This window comes from Remersonia thermophila, chromosome 2, assembly GCF_042764415.1.
Source record: "Remersonia thermophila strain ATCC 22073 chromosome 2, whole genome shotgun sequence".
Classification (NCBI taxonomy): domain Eukaryota; kingdom Fungi; phylum Ascomycota; class Sordariomycetes; order Sordariales; family Chaetomiaceae; genus Remersonia; species Remersonia thermophila.
In genome coordinates, this window is record NC_092218.1 from 2,098,845 (window position 1) to 2,119,051 (window position 20,207).

The window sequence follows — 20,207 nt, forward strand, 5'->3', positions numbered from 1 at the left end:
CTTGTGTCCCAACAAAGGGGTTCAAGAAAGTGCAAAGAGCGCACAAAAAAAGGTGAAAAAAATATAGAGAAAAAGAAACAGCCGGCAAGAACCAACAGAGGCTGTCCAAGAGGCAAAACAAACCGAAAAGCGCGCCTAGTGCAAGATTTGCTCCGAGAATGTTGGCTGTGGATCACGGTGTGGCTTCGAGCAAGGGTGTGAGTGCGAAAAGGCCCTCGTTTGGAGATGGAGATGGCTGCTGTCGGATTGCTGCCAAGCTGGGGCAACCTACTGTCGCAACCAGAAAACCCAGAGCACCGGGCGGTGGGGAGGGAGGGGGGGGGGGGGGCGAGAGACAAGGGAGACGGTAAGCGGGGGAAGAGGAATGAGGGTTCGGTAGGTCGTTGGCTTGTGGGGATGCCTTTTATGCCCCAGGGTGGCCGGCGGGAGGAACAAGCAGCAGAAAGAACGTGCGCTCGTCTGCTACTTAGATTCGGATCAAGCGGCAGCGTGGGATCTCCGCGTTGCTGCGAGTGTAGTTGGGATGAGATGGTCAGCCGTTGCTGATGCGCAGATACGCGAACCGAAAGATCCACGATCCCAGCCAAAAGCGACGGGGCGTCGGTGACTCGGGTGGTGTAACAAAGAGAGCCTAAGGAGGGTTCAGGTACACACTGGTGAAACAAAGGTTACAAAAAAAAGAGGCCGAGGTGAGCCAGCAGGAGGCGGTGAGTCAAGCAAAGCGTGGGAAGGGAGAAAATGTATTTATACCCCTCCTCAAGCACCCAGGATCAAGCCCGGGGAACGATGGTCCTGGATGGGCGGCGGAGGCTGAGTGCAATGCGGTGGTGTCGGGAACCTCAGTCGCGTTTGCGGAGTGCCTCTTTGGGGGGTTGGCGCATTCGCCGAACGGGGGATGGAGAGGAGCGAGGTAGGATAAATGTCGTTCGTTTGGATACGCGACCACGATTTGGAACCCGTCGGAGGGGGGGGAGGGGGGTGGGTGAGAAACGTGCCCGCTGTGATCCGGAGTGACGCACAGCTCTCACTTCTCACTTTGTTCTCGCTCTTCACCCGTTCAATATGTGAGCATGCTCTCTCCGTCTTGTAGGTACACTCCCCCGCGGCGCGAACACAAACAACCTGGCCGCGTACCTTTGCCTGCCCGAGACGTTGCGTCTTTTGAACCAAGCTTCCCTTCTCTGTGCCCCGCGCGCGGATCAGATCAACTTGGATCGGTCTGCCCCTCTTCCCCACGGAGGCCCAAATCCGACCAGGGTGGTGCTGATTGGTCCGGGGTGGGAGCGAGACGGCGGCGTGGTGTTTGACAGGCGTGCCAGGACTCGGAAGTCGCCGAGATGCAACCTCAAGCAGGTAAGTGGGGTGTTCGATCCGTGTGTCCCGGTGCCCTTCCAGGTTGGTTGGGAGCGCGAATAGTCGGGGCAATGTTGGGTCGGTCAGAAGAAGGGGGCCAGGGACCAACAAGAAGCACGAGATGCTTTGGAAGTCCAAAGAAGCCAAAAAAAAAAAAAATAAAAAAAAAATAAAAGCACAGGATCTGGGAATGGTGAGCTAATCCTCAACGATCACATGCAAGCGTCGACTGTTGCTGCGTCCTTCCCTGAGATGGGATGGCTAGGGTTGTGAGTGGAGGATCGAGATTCTAGCGGGATGGTGAAGGTGCCGATTGGTCGCTAAGGATGCAGAGTCGACGGGACGGTTGGTATTGGCGCGTGGACCTGCGATCTCTGAAAACCTCAAAAGGCATCACTGAATGCAAGATCATGCGAGGATGATGGGCGGTATTTATCCCCAGATCAGACTCTGACATCTGCGCCTCATGATGACCAATATTTTGGTGGACGGGCTCCATCTCGAGGCAACCCGCCTGACTTTCTCTCCAAACTGAGAAAAAAAAGGTGGTGGGGCTCCAAACTCTGAGACATGGAGGGGTGCAGAAGGTCCATATCGTGGATGACCAACTTCCAGGTGGTGGTGAGCCTGGGCACCCTCCACTTTCACCGAATCCTGCCCGTGAAGGTGAACGGGGAAGAGGGGGGGGGAGGGGGGGCCTGGGCTCAGCTACCTACCAAGGCATATGTGTTGGTGTGTTGGTGTGTAAGTCGTAGTCGGTTAAGGTAGGAGGAAATCAAGGCACTCAAACGAGTGACTCCGTCATCATGGACTCACCAAGCCCGATATCCATGGTGCCAAGCCATGTCAGAGAAACCGTTTCCATTGCCCGTTAACGGCATGGGAGCAGATGCCAACATCAGAACCCCCCCGACGCTCACTAGGTAGATAGGCAACGCGGACGCAGGACGCAGTGGAGGGAGCGGCCCGTATGGTGCACAAGGCAATCATGCACTTTTCAACTACCGGATGCCCACCACTCTGCCCACCGTAACACATTCGTTGATGAGGTTGGTTCATAGGTACAGGTAAGGTAGGTACCGAGTTAACATCACCCTGGGGCGTTTTCCGGCAGCTTGAGGACCCCGGCTGTGGCTTTGTTTTTCGCTTTCGCTATCACCAGGCCCTCCATGGGGCCTACCTGCCAACTACACGCCTTGCTGTCGGCATAGCCTCGCTTCCCGTAAGTTCCTCGGTGTTCTTTATCAAGTTGGTTGCAGCCTGCGCTCCTAGGCAGCCAGGGGCACCTGGTGGAGTCCTCACCGAGAAAGACGGGTCCGGGCGACAAGAGTCAACCCGCTCATCGAGGTTGACAGGTTCCCTGGGTCGAGGCTCATCAACATGCATTTTGCCCTGACCGGAATCCTGGAAGCGAAGCGTCACGGGTCGGCCTGAGAACCTGGAAGCCGGGCCTCGGGCCGGGCTATGTAAGTGAACGGAGGCCGCCGCCTTCTGAGACGCCAGAACCCTGAAGAGAGCAAGCGTCCACCTAAGGCTCCGCCATTCCACCAGAGATGGAGCCAAGTGAGGGGCCACGTGTTGACGCCGTGTGTCGTCATCTGGATGGGCATAAATCGCATGTGTTCTCCCGTCTCCAAAACTTCTGGTTTGCTGAAGGTTGCTTGCTGATGAAACCCTCCATGTGCGGTCCGTGACCACCATTGTCACTTGTTAAGTGAAAGGAAAGCCAATCACATGGCTGAGATCGACAAAGTGGGTGTCGAGACGGGCCCACTTTTCCAAACAATACGTAGGCTGGGCTGCGGGTGCGTTGGTGCGACTTGCGCAGGCGGACTTTCAAACGGTAGCAGCTTTCTTCCCCTTTCCCCCAAACGACTTGGCCGCCCAGCAGCACAACACCCACCACTTCGATCGCAAGCCTACCGAGTACCTAGCACATACGACGAAGCCTGTGCCTAGCTCGCAATCCATCAGCCTCGCCTCCCGAGATTCAAGCCTCTTGGCCCAACGGGACCGTTTCGCCCAACGCCAAGCAGAGAGTTATTGGCGAGACCTCAGGAAGGCGCCCTAGGTCTCCAACACAACCTCCGCGACATCCAACCCGCTATTATCTGCGCCCCCGCGCCGGGCCCTCCCTATCTCTTGGGGACAAGTAGTATGTGAGCTCGTCCCATGACTTTTTGGGTCTGCGGACGGCGCCAAACGGTCGTCTTGCACCCGCCCCCCCAAGCCTTCCCCGTCCAAGCGCGCCCGTCGCGTTTAGGGCCTGCCCTCCCGTTTTGCATCTCAAGACAACAACATGACGTTAACTTTGTTCAGTCTAGTTCCGCACTCCCACACCACCCATATCGCTTCCCAGGTGTGGTCACTCGGCCTTGCGACAGCCTCGTCGGGTCCCGATCCCTTGCTACCCATCCCGGTGACTTGAGTTTCCCCATCGTCACCCCCCGACGCATCCGACGACATCAGGAATACCACCCGCGGTCATTCCCGAGAGCACGAAACACACGCACCATTCGCCGTTGGGAAGCATCGGGGACGAATACGACATTTGAGCGTGGGCGAGGGGGAGCCATGGCGTCGTCATCGTTCCGCGAGTCCATCAACTCGCTGGGTTGGTCGCGTCGGGCAAATACCGATTACCCCGTCACTACCGCGCCCCAGCAATCCGGTTTCTTTACCAAACTCCAGTCTTTGAATCCTTTTGGAGGCGACCGTGGCTATGTTCGGTTGCCGACGACGGAGAGTCAGGTGCCTCCACCACCAACCCGCCAGGACGAGGAAGGGTGGTTTACCTGTGAGTCAGCCTCTCATTTCTTGGTTTCCTTCAACGCCCCCAGCCGGTTCGTTTCCCCGTTTCGTTCCCAGCCGGATGGACCTCGCGGCCCTTGCGGCCCTTTGCAGACGGGGACCTCCCGGAAGTATGTACGATGCGAAGGACATGTGCCCGCCGTCCGCACCCGTCCGCATGCCCATGTCTCAGGACGACCCACTCAGGAGGCAGAGCCGCGTGGGCTGGGCTGACAGCCCTCTGTGCCTCTATCAACATCCTTTCCCTGCCTTGGCCTGGCCTGGCCTGGCCTAGCCTGCACTCGCCCTGCCCTGCCATGCCCTGCCTCGCGGGAATAACTTCAAGCAGTCGATAGACTAACCAAGGTTGTCGCCGAAACACAGTGAGCCGGTGGGATCGTCTTATGATCTTCGCGGCCTGCAACCTCGGCGCCCTGGCCTGCTTCTCCATTTGCTTCTTCCTGTTTCCTGTCATTTCTCTTGGGAAACCGCGCAAGCTGGTTGTCCTGTAAGTGCCTACCGCCCTTTTTCACCCAATGACTCACGAGGCATACCCATCTAGGCCAGCCTGGATGATGTGGCTCGGTACGGCAATGGGGTGTTTCCCTGACGTGCCCCTGGCCAGGAGCGCGGCCGCCTCGGGCGACCTGGCGGATGGTTTTCTAACAGAACGGCTGACGCTCAACAAACAGATGGACGCTGGGCTCGATCCTGTTCCTGTCATCTTTTGCGGCCGTTATGGGCCCCATGGCGTACTTCCAACACCTTGCCTCTGGGCCAAGGCTGCCGTTTACCGCGGCGTATTTCGGGTCGCTCACGCTTACGCTGTACTTTTCCATCGGTGTAAGTCCACAAGCTCCATCCGCCTGCCCGCTCCTTTTGTCACATCCAGCGAGCAACTCGGTCGCTCGATGTCCCGCAAGCAGACGCTGACTCCACCCGTACAATAGCTGCAAAGCACGATCCTAACTTTCTTGGCGGGTATCATCCAGCTGGCGTCTCTGGTTTGGTATCTTGTGAGTTATTTCCCCATGGGGTCCAGCGCCTTGCGGATGGTGGGCAACTTTGGTGCCAGCCAGGCTGCAAACTGGATATCGGGCTAGGTAGGGAGGTAGCTGGGGCAAGCCTTGCATCCGTATACACCCATGTTGTTTGTCTGCCTACTCTTCTGATGTACCTTTACGCATCTGCCAATATACAGTTTTCTTGCTGCGACTATGTGAGAGCATGACATGGCATGAGAACCGAAAATGCGTGTTGCATGTTGATTGGTAAGGATGAGTTTCGTGTTTGCTTTTTTTTCATACCATCCCCATTCCGCACCCCGCGATTCTCTGCTACGAATTGCAAACTGCTTGAGGTTCTTGACATGCATTGTGCGATTCCACGAAATCGCAGAATCTGTCATGGTTGCAGAGTACCGCAAGGTCAACGGGTGCAATCAGGAAGGGTCATATGCCCCACCATACTCTGTAGGATCGGCTTAATGCAGAGCCCTTAAGGCCAAATGCAGGCGGAAATCTACTTCACGCCTACACTTCTCTTGAAGGTGAAGCTTGGTTCGAGGACATCACCGGTAAGAGTCCTTGTGTCTTATCGTAAGATGCCCCATTACCTACAAGAGATACCTACCTACCTACCTGCCTCCCTAAGGTAGGATGACCAGCGCTTGTCTCTGGATCGTCTGTAATAGCGAGCGTTTCCACGTGCATCAAGACATGTCGGAATGAACGACTTTCTTTTGTGCAGTTTGGTGTCGAGACGCATCTTTGTCTTAGGTTGGCAGCACGCATCTCCGCGCTTGCGCTGCGTTGGCTTACATACAATGGCCTGGTTTGCTCTGAGGGTCTCCATGAAACTAAGGCCGCCCCGGTGCTCGGCGTGACAGGGACGGATAGATGAGGCCTCAGGCCCCTAGGGACTTGTGGGAGACTTGGATGATTCACCTAATGACGGGAAGTGGGGCAGGCCCGGTGAAAGGGGTACTTGCTGCACAGTTGCTTGTGTAAAACAAACACTCAGTCAAAGAGATGCCCGTGAGGTTGGAAAGAAGGAAGAGGGGGGGGGGGGGGGGGGGGCAGCGGGCTTCCAGACCTGGAAATCTTCGGGTACGCGCTGCACGAGCCCGCTGTCCCCGCACAGCCGGATTGGTCGGGACAAGGCTTGGTGCGCGGAACCCCACTCCGGACCCCGCTTGGCGACCCGGACCCTCTCGCCCGAGGTCCGTTCCCCGCACTTCCAAGCCAGCGTCCCAATGGTAATAATGTCGATTTTCATCAGCAGCAGAACCGCGTATTGTAAGTGCAATCTGGTTTGCATATTGGCGCTAAGAATGATGAGGAAAATGGTGTGAGTGTGACATAAGGTGACATAAGTCTTCCTAAGGCGCTTGTCTTTTCAGAACCAGCCCTCGTTTGTGTGCTGAGCTCCCTGTGTTCGTTGGTGCTTATTTAGGTGAGTCAGGTGTCAGACAGCAGCCCATGCCAGCGTCTTAACACAACGCCTTGAGGTCAAGCCAGAGCCAGAGAGTCTGGAAACACACAACAAACAGGCACCGGCCGGGTCCCACAGCCATTCGTTTCGTCCCAGCCGGCTTACGTGGTGCATGTCACGGCTTTTGAACCATCGGCGGTGGTTTCGAACGAGGGATTTCTTCGTATTCTTCAGTCACAGGCCAGCCCCTCTCGGTGCTTCCGCCCCAGTGAAACAACCTTCGATGCGCAGGGCCCCTGGGGTTGAGATGCACGGATACAGGCATTTCCAAGCAAGGCCATCTTGAAGATTGTCAACTGATTCGAAGCATCTTGTCAGGTCCTGCCTTGGTTATTCGAAATGTCTGAAACCATGGAAGGGTGGGCTCAGGGTGGTTAGGGATTTTGACAGCCCCTGGTTGCCTCCAGGAATGTCACCATTGCTTCCATGAAAGTCAACCTCCGTCAGTCCGGCCTAAGGGGAGGCTTGCGGCATTTGCCAGCGCCGAGATGGGCAGGCTAGTGTCTCCTCACCAAGATGCAAGGCGACCGGATTGTGATCCCAGATCAGTCATCCTTGGGAAATGCTTTTTCCCAGAAGAAATGTCACCATGGCGGAAATTGCTTCAAACTCCTCCCGCCGCGGTTCCTGAGTCGCCCGAGTTGCTCTGTGTTCCGGGCCGCAGCCTGCCAAGCACAAGCGGGGGAGAGGCAAGCAAAAAAAAAATTATCACACAGACTTTTCAAATCCGCGCCAGTGCGATGTCTGGGTGTTACGACAAAGACCGACACCGCAAAGTTCTTCCACAAGGGGGGGCGACGTGGCCATGGTAGGTATGGAGGTAGTCCTATCATAAGCGTCCACCGTGCAGTTGGGTTGAGGTGCAATGGAAGAAGTGCACCACCAGCACCACCACCCTACAGGATCGACAGCTGCTGACCGGCCGGAAAGCCCCGCGATTCTTACACAATCGATAACGTTGTGGCGTACGATACGGTACAGGGCCCCCCCTGCTATCGGTTATCGATATGCCTGGTCGTCAAGTGGGCTGTGGGGAATGATGTTTAAGAAACAAAAAAAAAAAAGAGGGATCATCGCCTGGATGCCGGAATGGCTTCTCGGAGCGTGGCACAAGCCCAAAAGCCATGTTTATAGTAGATGATCGATTTGAGCCTTGCATTTTGACGCAGGATTGACGTGCCGTACCGGTGTATGAAAGAAGGTCGATCGGTGACGGGACCGTTACGCTGGAGGCAAGCCGCCCAGATCGGGTGACCTTCCAGGCTCCGGGCGGAAAGCACAAACGTCCGAAGTTTCCCACAGATAATAACCCGAGCCGAAAAAGGCAGCCGTTGCCCTGGATTCCAATGAAAGGGCCCGGGTCTGTGAACCAGTGCACCGACAAAAAAGTGGAGGATTCCGGCGCGTCATTCTGAGGCCCAGCGTCCAGTGTGCCGGCAATCACCAAACCCCGATGCATTACCGCCGTCTGCAGACTCCCTAGGTTTCCAGGTTGAGCAGGAGGATTACAGCAAACCTGCCTGACCTGACCGTCAGAGAAGCGAAACCCTTTTTTTTGCAACCCCCCGCCATCATCTGTGTTGTTCCTGGCCATCTTGCTTCTTTGCCTCCCAGGCCGTTGAGCACAGGGCATCCGACTTTTCCCTTGGATTTTTTTTCTCTTACACGGCAACCCGCTCCACTGCACGAGACTAGATCTACAGCGACCGGCCCGGTGCGAATGCTGGTACTTTAGGTGCCGTCCGGCGCTCCAACTCCACCGTTTTTTCTCTTAGCAGACGAGAGAGCCGAGAAAAATTTATCCCACACACACGCACACACACACACAAAACTCGCACCCTCTTCTTTCGCCCTTAGAAACCATCCCCCACTCATCCCCAATCACACAGCCCTTTTTTTTCTTCTTTTTCCTTTTTTCCCCATTGTTCCCTCTGACGACCACTGCTTTCCCTCATCCCCCTTTGCACAGCTACACTCGTTCCCCAGCGGTTGGCTGCTAGGGTGTTCTTCTTTTTTTGGTTGTCTGTGGACCGCGGTCTGCGTCTGACAACCGCTCTAGAAGAGCTCTCGCGTCCACCCCCCCCATCGCTTCTCGCCCGCGCGGCCAGATCGGTTCGTTCGCGTCGAGCATTCATCGACTGAACCCACCACCACAATGTCGGCCCAGCCGTTCTCGTATGCGCAAGCTGCGCGCGGTCGGCCTGCCGCCCAAACCAACCAGCAGCAAGAGGCGTCTAGCGCCCCCCCCTCCACAGCGGGATCCCAAGTCAAGGATGACGCCTCTACCGGTGCCACCTCAGTAACAGCGCCCTCGGTCGCCTCGACAAACACCGATCCTCGTGATACTGAGCAGCCGAGCCTTCCGCAGGCCGAAGACCGTCAGTCTAAGCCGCACTCAAAAGCCCCCTCTGTTGCCGACTCGGCCTCGTCCGAGGCTTCCGTTAGCGAAGCGTCCAAGAAGCCCTCGGGGCCCTCCGGCGCGAAACACCACGAGCATCGGTCACAAACCAGGAGCTACAGCGATGATAAGACATCCCGCTCCACCAGCCGGACCTCTCGCGCGAATGACAGCGTGGACGGCAAGAAGGCAAAGAAGGGCAAGAGGGGCCGTGCCAGCGACAAGGATACCCGGGGCGCCCAGAGCGCCCAGAGCGCCCAGAGCGCTGAAGAGGACGCAGAGAAGGAGAAGGAGCCGCCCAAGCCCGTCGTCCTGACGGAGGCACCGCTCCCAGCCGTCAACCCATGGGCCCAGCGTATGGAGGCGCGCAAGGCGGCGGCCGTCCAGGCCAAGGTCACTCCCGAGGACTCGGCCCCCGCCGAGCCGAAACAAGATGCAGCCCCGGCAGACGCCGCATCGCGCAGCACAGCGACAAACGGGGAGACCAAGTGGGCACAGAAGAAGCCTGAGGGATCGCGGCAGGCCGATCAAGCACCGCGCCGGAGCGGCCCCCGCGGCAGCCGTGCCGGTGACAAGGACGACAAGGCCCCGGTGGCCCTGCATCCCGTTGCGGACCCGGCGTCGTGGCCGGACCCCAAGGCTGCCGCCGAGCAGGAGGCGAAGAAGACGCAGACCAAGGCCGAGAAGCCGGAAAAGGCCGACAAGGCCGACAAGGCCGACACCGCCGAGAAGGAGGCCCCGGAGGAGGCCGGACCGGCCCGCAAGAAGACGTGGGAGAAGCTGGACATTGTTCCCTCGGTCGTCTTCGAGACCCAGCTCCCCCAAATCCGGGGGTCGAAGCCTCGCAGCAGCGCCCCGAGAGGCAGCCGCGGCGACTCGACCTCCGCCAAGGCCAACAACCTGGGCGCCGCCGCCGGTCCCCAGACCCCCGCCACGTCAGCAAGCGACAAGACGCCCTCCAACGCGGGAACCTCGGGCCCCAAGACCGGCACCAACACCCGGCCCCGGGACGGCAGCATTGTCTCGCGGGCCGCCGCCCAGCCCCAGCAGCCGCATGCTTCCAAGCGCAGCCCGGCCGATGCCGCTGCCCGTGACCAGCGGAAGCCCTCGGCTCCGGCCAACGCGACGGAGCCGGCCCGTGATGCCAATGCCGTCACTCCCTCTGTACGTGGGCCGATCCAGGACGGGCCCGTGCACGGTCATCGTCGCGCCGCTTCTTTTCGTCAGGGACTGACACGCGAACAGACCTCGAAGAGAGCCAGTGCGACGCGCGATATCCGCCTCGACACCGGCTTCCCCAACTCCGAGAACGGCCAAGGCTCCGCCACCCGTGGTCCCCAGCAAGATCGGAACGGCTTCCCCGCCAGAGGCGAGTTCGCCAAGGACGGCGCCCATGGCCAACAGTTCCCGGCGCGCGACGGCCGTCCGGAGCGCGGCCGCGGCAGTTTCCGTGGGCGTGGAGGCCACGGCAACTCGGCAGGCCACCATCCGTCGCCCTCGTACTCCGCCAACGGCCATTTCCCGGCCACAAACGGCTTCCAATCCCGCCAGAGCCCCACGTCTCAGGGCACGGCTCCTTTTGCGAACCAGTTCCCGTCTTCGTTCGGGCATCCGCAGAGGGGCAGAGGGAACAAGTGGGCCGGCCAGTCGGCCGCTCGCAACGGCCATGCTCCTGCCGGGTTCCCTCCCAAGGCGGCCGCTCAGGTTAACGACTTCGCCGTTGGCCAATACCAGCCGTACATGTACCCGCCCGTCTTGGACGTCTCGATCCCCGTTCTCAAGGCGCAGATCGAGTACTACTTCTCCGTCGAGAACCTGTGCAAGGACTACTACCTCCGGAAGCACATGGATGGCCAGGGCTTTGTTCACCTCTCCACCATCGCCAACTTCAAGCGCGTCAAGATGGTCACCGAGGACCTGGAGCTGGTGCGTTTCGTCTGCTCGCTCTCGGACAAGATCGAGTTCGGAGTCGGCGAGGATGGCATCGAGCGCCTGCGTGCCCGCGAGAAGTGGCAGCCCTTCGTCTTGCCCCCCAGCGAGCGGGAGGAGGCTTTCCGCAACGATGGTCCCCAAACCTGGACCCCCTACGTCCGTCCGGACGCCCACATGGCCGGCCCCTTCCCGAACCCTATGGTCCCCCAGCCCTACCCCCCCGTTGTTGCCGGCGGCTTCCCGGCCTATGCCGACGGGCAAATCTTCTCGCCCACCTTCCCCAACGGGGCCCCCTATGACGCCGCGGCGGTGAATGGCGCTGCCGTGAACGGCCATCACGCCCCCGAGACGCGTCTGACGGCTGGCGTCCCCGAGTATGCTCCTCCCCAATCGCCCGTCACCCTGGAGAGCATGACCAACTTCCCGGACTCCCAGGTGGAGAAGCTGATGGTCGTCCTCAGCTACGACGGCGAGAAGGGCGAGGCTGGCGCGTCCAGCGAGGCTGGCGTGGCAGGGTACGTCTCCGATGCTCCTCACAGCCTTCAGAACGGCGTCCCCGCGCCTGCGGCCGATGCTTCAAGGTAATTCCCGGAATCCGCCTTTCGCTTTCCGCATCGTCGGAACCACAAAAAAAAAAAAAACGGAAAAGGAGCCGCCTCTAACGCTGGATACAGTGCCACCGAGTCTACCACCGCAGAGCCTGCCGCGGGCTCCGACATCGTTTGGGTGGATGGCCAAGCCCCCGCCTCGGCCGCGGGCCAGACCGACCGCAAGCCGTACACCGAGATCCGGAATGCGGCCCTTGAGCAGCGGCGGAACGCGAAAGACGGCGAGACGCCCAAGGAGATGCAGAAGCTGTACAAGTTCTGGTCTCATTTGCTGCTCAACGACTTCAACGCCAAGGTCTACCAAGAGTTCCGCAGCCTTGCGCTCGAGGACGCTTCCCGCGAGACCCCATCGACGTGTGGCCTCAAGAACCTGTTGGACTTTTATAACAAGCTCCTCCTCAGCAGCAACGCTCGGAAGCCCTGGCCTCAAGACCGGGCGGTGCCCGAGATTTTCACGGCGCACATGAACGAGGCTGTCGAGCTGAACCGCAGGCTCGGCGGAAACGGCGCGGCCGCGATCTGAACTGCCATCAGCAAAGTTGGCATTTCGCCATGGAGACTTCCCACGACAGCTGCAGGATGGTCTCGACACTCATTGACTCGGAATACATTAAGGGCGGCAATCTTTAAACACGACTCGGCCTCGATTCATCCGGGCCCCGAGCTGCATGTCGGACTTTGTTTTCATTCAAAAGCACAAAAGAAAGAAAAAAAAACCAAACCCTTTCATTTGGGATCTCTGATGCCCTGGAACCTCAATGAAGGGAGAAACTCCCTATTCATTGTTTGGCTGGGCGGTTGGGAGGGAGCTGGGGTAATGGCACCGTTGACCGATCGGTATGTGGCAACCGCGGGTGCTACGGCAGCAGGCATGTCCTGGCGATCCCGCTTCAGACATGGCTCGTTTTTGGCCCATGACAACCGTTGGCGATGATGGCCTTCTCGTTCTTTGCGATTTCATCCGCCATCACATTTATGGAGAATGATCAACAGCCGCTCGATCTCGATTTTCACTTCGATGTTCTCGTCTGTGTGGAGCGTCGGCAACATTGACTCAGTTTCCATTCTGTCAGTCTACATTCGGGTGACGGGGCCAGAGCCAGAGCTGGCAGGGGCAGCATCGGCAGGGACAAGGCGTTCGAACAACGGCAATCAAAAAAAAAGACCTTTGAAGGGTGTTGGGGGGTTGGGTTGGCGATGTTGCTCTCATCACGTCCACGGCGGGTGGAGGGGTTGGACGGCGCCTCTGGCATGATCTTTCCCACAGGCGAAAGGGGGTTAATCTTTTCACTTTTCAAGGATTTGTCGAGGATTTTGGCTTCTCACCCCGGCACGATTCGCTTTTCCTTCCGGCATGGACGTGGACATTGGCGTTCTCAGCAAGTCCGATGCGACGCGGCGACGCCTGGTGATTCAGTCACCAACCTGGAGGCAACACACGATGACTTCGGTGGCAGGCACTTTCGGCATGCCGACTGTCCCTCTGGCAGGACATGCAGCCTGCTCTGGCATCGACCGACTTGTCATCGACGCTGGGCGTTCCCAAGTTTTTTTTCCTTCGTTGGGAAAAAGCATGTTGGGCCCAACAAGCAGAGTCTCTTAGGGAACTCACGGCGAGGCGGCTTGGCGTTCTCAGCATGGCCATGGCTCTTTAACATTCTAGGGCATCGTTTGGGGTTGGCAAGGAAAAGAGAGAGTTTTCGGAGAGGGGGGGCTTTCTTCATGAATGATGGTGTCAAGGCAAAATGGATGTGACATGGGGGAACTCGGACGACACAGTTCTTTTTTTTTTTTTTAGATTTTTTTTTCCCCTTCTGGCTTGTTTCTGCTTCACATTGCGACTTTGTTCATCGTTTGTTCTCTTGTAACGGAACTGCGCCAAATCCTCATTCCCAAGCAGCGCGGAAGATAAAAGCAATTTGGCTTGTCATCAAAGGTGTATAAATAGACATAACAAACAAAACAAATGAAACAAGAAAAGCATTGCTTTGGTTTTGGTCGGCATTGTGAGAGCAAAGGAAAATGAGGGGTGTCACCATCTTCACCCAACGGCGCGACGGCGGCGATGAGTTCACATTAGTTACATTTAGTTACCAAAGGAGAAGGACGGGATGCCCGGGCTCTTGGGGGTGGGGCCGGCGTGCCGAGGCCCACTTGAGGGGCACGCTCCAAGGACGGGGGAGCAGATTGGGAGAGAGAGAGAGAGAGAGAGAACCACATTCCTGGGCCCTCTCACTTGGAGCCGTTGTCTTCAACGCCGACTCGTCATTTTGTTTTGAACCGCGGCTTCGAAATCTCCATCGGTTCTTCGCCGAGTATGGATCCCAAGAGTCGGCAGAGGCAGCGTCATGTCTGACAAGGACTCAACAAGGGACGCCAACGCGAACGCAAAAATTGGATTGCACCAGCGCCGCCAGCCAGTCTCATCAGTCACATGCCGCCGATCATCAACTTGGCACCCTCCAAGTTCACTTTGTAACCATCAAGTCCCTTGCGAGGTGCTCTGACAGAACTTTTGACAACGAACGACGGCAACGACAAATCGGTCTCGCTCGATCTTTCTCTTTCTGATTTCAAATCGTATCTTGCCACCAACCTTTGAGTTTCTTATTTTCTTGCTCTCTGGTGATTCTCTGTCCTGCGTCATCGCGCCGAGCCAGGCGGATGGCAGACGCTCGTCGCACCGAGCCGCCCTGCGTACCTCTCACTCCTGGCGCACCCAGCCAAAGTCTTCGGAGAGACGGATCAAAGAGATACGAAAGCGACAACAATGACGACTCACGCACCCTCAATCACACCAGACCGGACCGACATGGCGGCGAGATCCTCTGGGTCGCCCTCGGGAGACGGCGGCGGACCAGGAGGAGGAGGAGGTAGTGGCGGCGGAAGAGGAGGAGGAAGCGAGGAGAGGGAGAGGCCGAGGCTGACAGACCTGGAGAAGAAGGCCAATCATATCGCATCAGGTGAGTGCTCCGCGAGTCCCTTTCGCAAATCCCCCTTCTTGCCTTGCCGGACTTTGGGTCGAGCCAGGCAGGCGGAGAGGTTGGATCATATATTGCATAGCGTGGTCATTGAGAAGTGGCTCATTCTTTGTGTGTGTGTGCGTGCGTGCGTGCCTGTGTGCTTTAGAACAAAAACGACGCCAGGCCATCCGCGAAGGGTTCGACCGGCTGAGCGAGATTGTGCCCGGCCTGCAGGGCCAGGCGCGCTCCGAGGGCATCGTGCTGCACGCGACGCTGCTGCACCTGCGGAAGCTGCTCAAGGAGCGAAAGCGCCTGATTGACATACTCGAGGAGAATGGCATCGCGGTGGATCCGGAGCTGAAGAAGTGAGCTTCCCTCGGGATTCCGTTCGATGCATGGCTCTGCTGACAAGGCTCGTCTTGCCCCAGACCCCTGGAAATGCTACCCCCGGGTTGGCTAGATCAAGAGCTCGACCAGGAGTCGGAGAGCGAAGAGAGCAGCAGCGGCAGTAGCAGCTCTGGAGAGTCCGGCTCGGATGACGAAGGCGGCCAAGGGGAGGGAGACGACGACGACGACGATGGCCGTGACCGGAGAGGCAGCAGCGGGGCGGGTAATGATTTCAGGAATGGCTCTTGATGGTGATGAAGAAGATGGATAGGGCGAAGGCAACGTTGCTCGAGCATGACAGAAGGGGATCCGCAAGACTTGATATCCAAAAAGACACCTCGGCGGCCTGGGGTTGGGGGGCCGGAGAGTCTAGCAATTTCGGGGTTGGCAGCGTTCTATCCTCTTCTGGATGCAAAGAACACACTGCTGCGCGCATTGCCTGGTCAACATCAGGTACATTCCATTCCGTCCAACGTAATAACCTAGGTATTCAGGCATCATCCATCAATGTTCCCTTTGGGAGCGGTGATGTCGACATCGCCAGCGGCCCATGTGCTTTTGCGGTTGTGCGGTGTGGGTGCATTCTGTGGCTGATGGACCCCTCTGGGCTCCCATGACATCATAACGGTGCGGCAACCTGTTCGCGGGCGAAGGCGAGCTCCGGCGGGCTTCGTGTGTGGCTGATGCATCACAGCCACGCCACGGACAGACCGGAAGAGGGGTCCGTACAACGGCCTTCTCGTGCTTTCCCAGTCATGACGCACACTCTCCGGTTGTTTGGCCTCGTCAAGCCTTCTCATTTGTCACATGGTGGTCTTTTTGTCGCTTCCGTGGCGCCCGCGTGCCCGGTCAGGCGGGGCGTTGGGTCTCATGGCCCAGTGTCTGGTGGTGGATCACGCCGGACCTCCTGGATTCTTACGCAGCATCACACATGCTAGGTCCAGCCGGGCGAGGTTGCTGTGTGGTTCGATGGCCTGGTGCTACCACAGGACCTAGCGTACAGACAAAAATGGGAGTGCTTTGGCGACGTTTGGTGACACGGGGTGGGGAGGCTGGCCGGTTTTCTAAGGTCCTCGAAACGTTCTAGAGAGGCCAACAGATGATTCTCAGTCGGCCCATGTCCTTTTACTTGTAGAGGCAACGTCATGGTCTTTTGGCGACCCGGTTTCCATCCGAGGCCACCCAGCGACGGGATCGTCGCCCGCTGGACGCCTGGCCGAAAGCCTGGCCAGATCGCCTGGGCAGGTGGCCAACCGACAGGCGAGCGAGGGTGAGGTTGCAGAGGGGAACGTCATCGAGGCCTATGGAGCAGTTACAAGTCTTGGCTGCTTTTTCGAGATCCGCTCCGTTTTTTTTTTCTCTCGTTTGTGGTGGAACTCTTGGAATCTTCAACAGAGTTTCGCTCCCCTCTTTAGGTTTGGTGTTTCAGGGTTGATGCTGTTGGACTTGGGACGAGGGACCAGGGGGGTGGGGGGACGGGTCTCTAAGAGACCGATAGCAAGCCAACAACGTCAAGGGCCAACACCGGGCGTCCAACCTGCAGCAGCCGAAGGGCTCGAAGAGACCGGGAGGGAACTCTTTCCATTCTACGGGTCTCACGGGCTGCTCATCACCCCATCCATCATCCTTCCCGCTCTTCCAAGGTTCAGGTTCCTTCCCACTCTATCCATTGCATCAATACACTCCGCCCCCCTCCTCCTTCCCCTCCCCGCTCCGCCATTCGGCAAGCCCTTGCCCCCCGCTCTCTCTCGCTCCCAACCAAGCCTTCCTCCCAAGCCCACACAGCCCACCTAGGCAGGCAGCCTTCCTGCTATTCCCTTGCCTTACCTCGCGGGTTACCCCGCTATTACCCTCTGACCTCACTCTGCACATCACGCATCACCCCTTACGCATCCCACATTGCCGGTTGCCTCCGACCCCTTGCCGCCTTTCTCTTCCGCCAAACATCCAAACACCCCTCAGAACCAGACGAACATCCAGCAGCCCGTTGATATCCTTCGTATCGCCAGCAAAGAGCCCCGCAGACGTCTTGAATCAAACCTCCTCCCTGTGCTCGCGACCGCTGCCCGACTGTCAGGTTACCACCCTCCATCCCACTGCCGCATGGTAATGGCTTCGTACGATTCCTATGACATCCCTCGTGAGCGCTCCTCACGGCGCTCCTACCACCGCGAGGAACGCCGCGATGATCGCGACCCACGCTACTACGAGTCGCGCGAGACCGTCTATGCTCAGACGTCGCGCGACCTAGTCCCTCGTTCCCGCGAGGATAGCGACCTCTCCGTCGAGGAGATCCGCCGCGACTTTCCTCCTCCGGGCTACTCTCAGCGGGACTTGCACCGCTCCCGTGGCGATGTCGGCTACTACGACGACTACGACGATCGCCGCTCCACGTACAACCGCGGCCACGATGACTACGACAGCAGGTCCCGCAAGAAGACGGACGCGTATTACGAGGAGGAGCGCAAGAAGAAGGCCCGCATGATCTCCAAGCAGGAGCAGATCATCGCCGCCATCACGGGTGCCGCTCTCGCCATCGGCGGGAAGGAGCTGTATGACCGCCGCGAGGCGAGCCAGCACGGCAAGGATGTCCAGCGGAACCTCCTGGCGACCGCGGCCCTCGGCGCCGCCGGCGCCTTGGCCGGCTATTCGGGAACCGAGCTGTACAACAAGCACAAGGAGAAGGAGGAAAAGAAGCGGCATGGCTACTACTCGGACGACGAAGAGAGCACCAAGGAGAAGAAGGGCCACAAGAACTTCTTGGAGGCTGCGCTCGCCGCCGCCGGTCTCGGCAGCGCCGTCAAGGCTCTGGCGGGCGCGGGCAAGGGCGACGACAAGGACAGGTCCGACACCAGGAGCCGCCGCGGCAGCCGCTCGCGGTCCCGGTCCCGGTCCCGCTCTCGCTCCCCCTCCCGCTCGCGTGCCCGCGACAAGGACGACAAGGGCGACGCCGCCGGCAAGATCCAAAAGGCCGCCATGGCCTCGCTCATCGCCGGTGCCACCGAGGCCTTCCGCATCTCGAAGCAGCCTGGCTCGTGGAAGGGCGAGAAAGCTAAGCGCATCCTCACCGCCGCCGCGGGTGCTGCCACGCTCGATGCTGCCCAGGACTCGGAGAAGGCCGGCAGCAAGGCAGGCCTGGCCGAGGCCGTGCTCGGTGGCCTGCTTGGCAATCGCGTTATCCACGGCTCCAAGAAGAACATCGAGATGGACGAGAAGACGGGCCGCTCCCGTTCCCGCTCCCGCGCGCGCTCCAAGGACGGCAGCGGCGGTGGCGTGAGCGGGCTCGCTGCTCTTGCGACGGCAGGCCTCGGCGCCCTCGGGGCCAAGAAGTACATCGACAGCCACGAAGAGAGATCAAGATCCCGGCGCCGGAGCGATTCGCGCGATAGCCGGGACGGCTCTCCAGACCGCCGCCACCGCAGCCGGAGCCGGAGCGTTGTGGACTCCGCCCGCCGCCGTCTTGCCAGGATTGGCATCGGCAACGGCCCCGACGACGACGACCGTGATCGGAGCCGCGACCGGAGCCGCGATCGGAGCCGCGATCGGAACCGGAACCGCAGCCGCAGCTATGACGATTACGAGGACTCGGGTCGCTCTCGGCGATACCGAGATGACGACCGTGACCACTACGGCAGGGACCGCTCGCGCGAACGGCGCAGACGGGACAGCTACGACGATGACCACTCCCGCCGGAGCGAACGAGATCGCTCGCGGAGACGTGGTTCCGGGGACGAGCTAGACTCGGACGACGATAGGAAGCAGGGAAGAAAACTAAGAGGTAAGCAAATCGTGACCACATCCCTTGCAGCCGTGGCGACCATCCACGCGGGCCACAGTGTCTACCAGAGCATGGAGAAGCGACGTTTGCGTAAAAAGGCCCTGGAAGAGGGCAAGATCAGCCAGGAGCAGGCTTCCAAGCTCAAGAAGAACGCCATTTTCGTCGACGCCGCCGCCGTCGCCATGGCGGCGCTCGGCATCAAGGGCGCCATCTCGGAGGTGAAGGAGGCGAGCGACCTGAGGCAAGAGATGAAGCAATGGAAGCTGGAGAAGCATGAAAGGAAAAGGCGACGTCGAGAGCGAGAGAGGCTTCTGGCGAGCGGCAGGGCCGGTGGTCAAGGCTCCAACGATCTCGGCAGGCGGACGACAGCTGACTCTTGGACGTCGCCATCAGAGGCCGACCGCAACGACGATGGACCCCGTTATGTCGACGGGAACCCATACGGCGCTATGCGTTCTTCGGACCGCAACTAGATGGTGAGGACCTACCGTTGTCTTGGTTGTTCCTCCTCAACCATCTGAGCCACAATCCCGCCCCCGCCCCCGCCGCCGTTGCCATTTCTCCCCGTCCTCTTCTTCCTCTTTCGGGAGGATGGAGAGTTGCACCATACAGACCCCATCGGCTAGGAGAGACCAGCTGTCTGTCACTCTGTCTGCCAACGCGCATCTCCCATTGCAAGACCGCTTGTTCGGCGTGTGCCGCGAACTCGCGCTCTCAAATCTCTCGAGGACCGTCAGCGTTCGTCCGTGCCACCCTCGCACGCCACCACCACCACCGCCGCCGCACGCTTGCACGAGACACGCCACCACCCTCGAGTCCCGATCCTTGTTTCTTACGAGGAAGGATTCACGAGCTTGGCGGTCGGGTTGTCTCTGCGGCATACCCGAAAGGCACGGTCTTTCTCGATTGGTCGTCAAACGTTTCTCGCATGCTCTGGTCCGGCACTGTGGCTGGCCCCCAGACACCATCACATTTTGTTCCGCTTTTGGTTATTTGCCGAAAAGTAACCTGTCCTGATTAATCTTGTTTCACATGATAGATGAGCGCCGTTACTGAAGATGACTTGGTGAGTGAGAGGGCCTCGCCAAGGTCTCCTTCAGAAGCCGTCAGCCAGACACATCGAAGGGAGGCTCTGAGCTGGTCAGGGAGGGGACGAGGCACTTCTCACCTGGACGACATACCTCCTCCTTGCTTATCACATACGCGGGCTTGACGAGACACTTCAACTGACGACCGGTTTTCTCTTTTTCCATCTTTGACTGTCTCACCCCTAATTGTTCCGTCTATTCGTATGGATCGTTGGTTGGTTGGCAAGCGCCTGGTTGGATATGACGGTTCGGGTTTCCTGTGCTCTTGGCGGCGTTGTACTCCTGAGTGGAAGGGGAAAGGGACCTGATGGTGTCGTGGAATGGTGATGGCGGGGGTGGATGACGGATGGGAATGATTGGGAGGTTTTCTTTTGTTCGTTGTGTTCTTTCCCCCCTTTTTTTTCTTGGTTCATGCCC

General features: G+C 58.9%; 4 protein-coding genes across 4 annotated transcripts; all 4 read left to right on the forward strand.

Moving 5' to 3' along the window:
* Window positions 1–3,927: 3,927 nt before the first annotated feature.
* Window positions 3,928–5,246, forward strand: VTJ83DRAFT_2037 (uncharacterized protein; the record flags this gene model as incomplete). The annotated part of the gene is made up of 4 exons (XM_071008263.1): window positions 3,928–4,150; window positions 4,528–4,651; window positions 4,836–4,986; window positions 5,094–5,246. The coding sequence occupies 4 exons, from the start codon at window positions 3,928–3,930 to the stop codon at window positions 5,244–5,246; spliced, it is 651 nt and encodes a 216-aa protein (XP_070868577.1).
* Window positions 5,247–8,791: 3,545 nt separating this feature from the next.
* Window positions 8,792–12,097, forward strand: VTJ83DRAFT_2038 (uncharacterized protein; the record flags this gene model as incomplete). Its single annotated transcript, XM_071008264.1, has 3 exons — window positions 8,792–10,198; window positions 10,280–11,547; window positions 11,641–12,097. The coding sequence occupies 3 exons, from the start codon at window positions 8,792–8,794 to the stop codon at window positions 12,095–12,097; spliced, it is 3,132 nt and encodes a 1,043-aa protein (XP_070868578.1).
* A 2,247-nt stretch (window positions 12,098–14,344) lies between these two features.
* VTJ83DRAFT_2039 (uncharacterized protein) lies at window positions 14,345–15,173 on the forward strand (the record flags this gene model as incomplete). The annotated part of the gene is made up of 3 exons (XM_071008265.1): window positions 14,345–14,537; window positions 14,704–14,902; window positions 14,966–15,173. 3 exons carry the CDS (start codon window positions 14,345–14,347, stop codon window positions 15,171–15,173), a joined length of 600 nt encoding a protein of 199 aa, XP_070868579.1.
* Window positions 15,174–17,027: 1,854 nt separating this feature from the next.
* On the forward strand, window positions 17,028–19,758 carry VTJ83DRAFT_2040 (uncharacterized protein; the record flags this gene model as incomplete). Its single annotated transcript, XM_071008267.1, has 2 exons — window positions 17,028–18,702; window positions 19,742–19,758. The coding sequence occupies 2 exons, from the start codon at window positions 17,028–17,030 to the stop codon at window positions 19,756–19,758; spliced, it is 1,692 nt and encodes a 563-aa protein (XP_070868580.1).
* Between the last annotated feature and the right edge of the window lie 449 nt (window positions 19,759–20,207).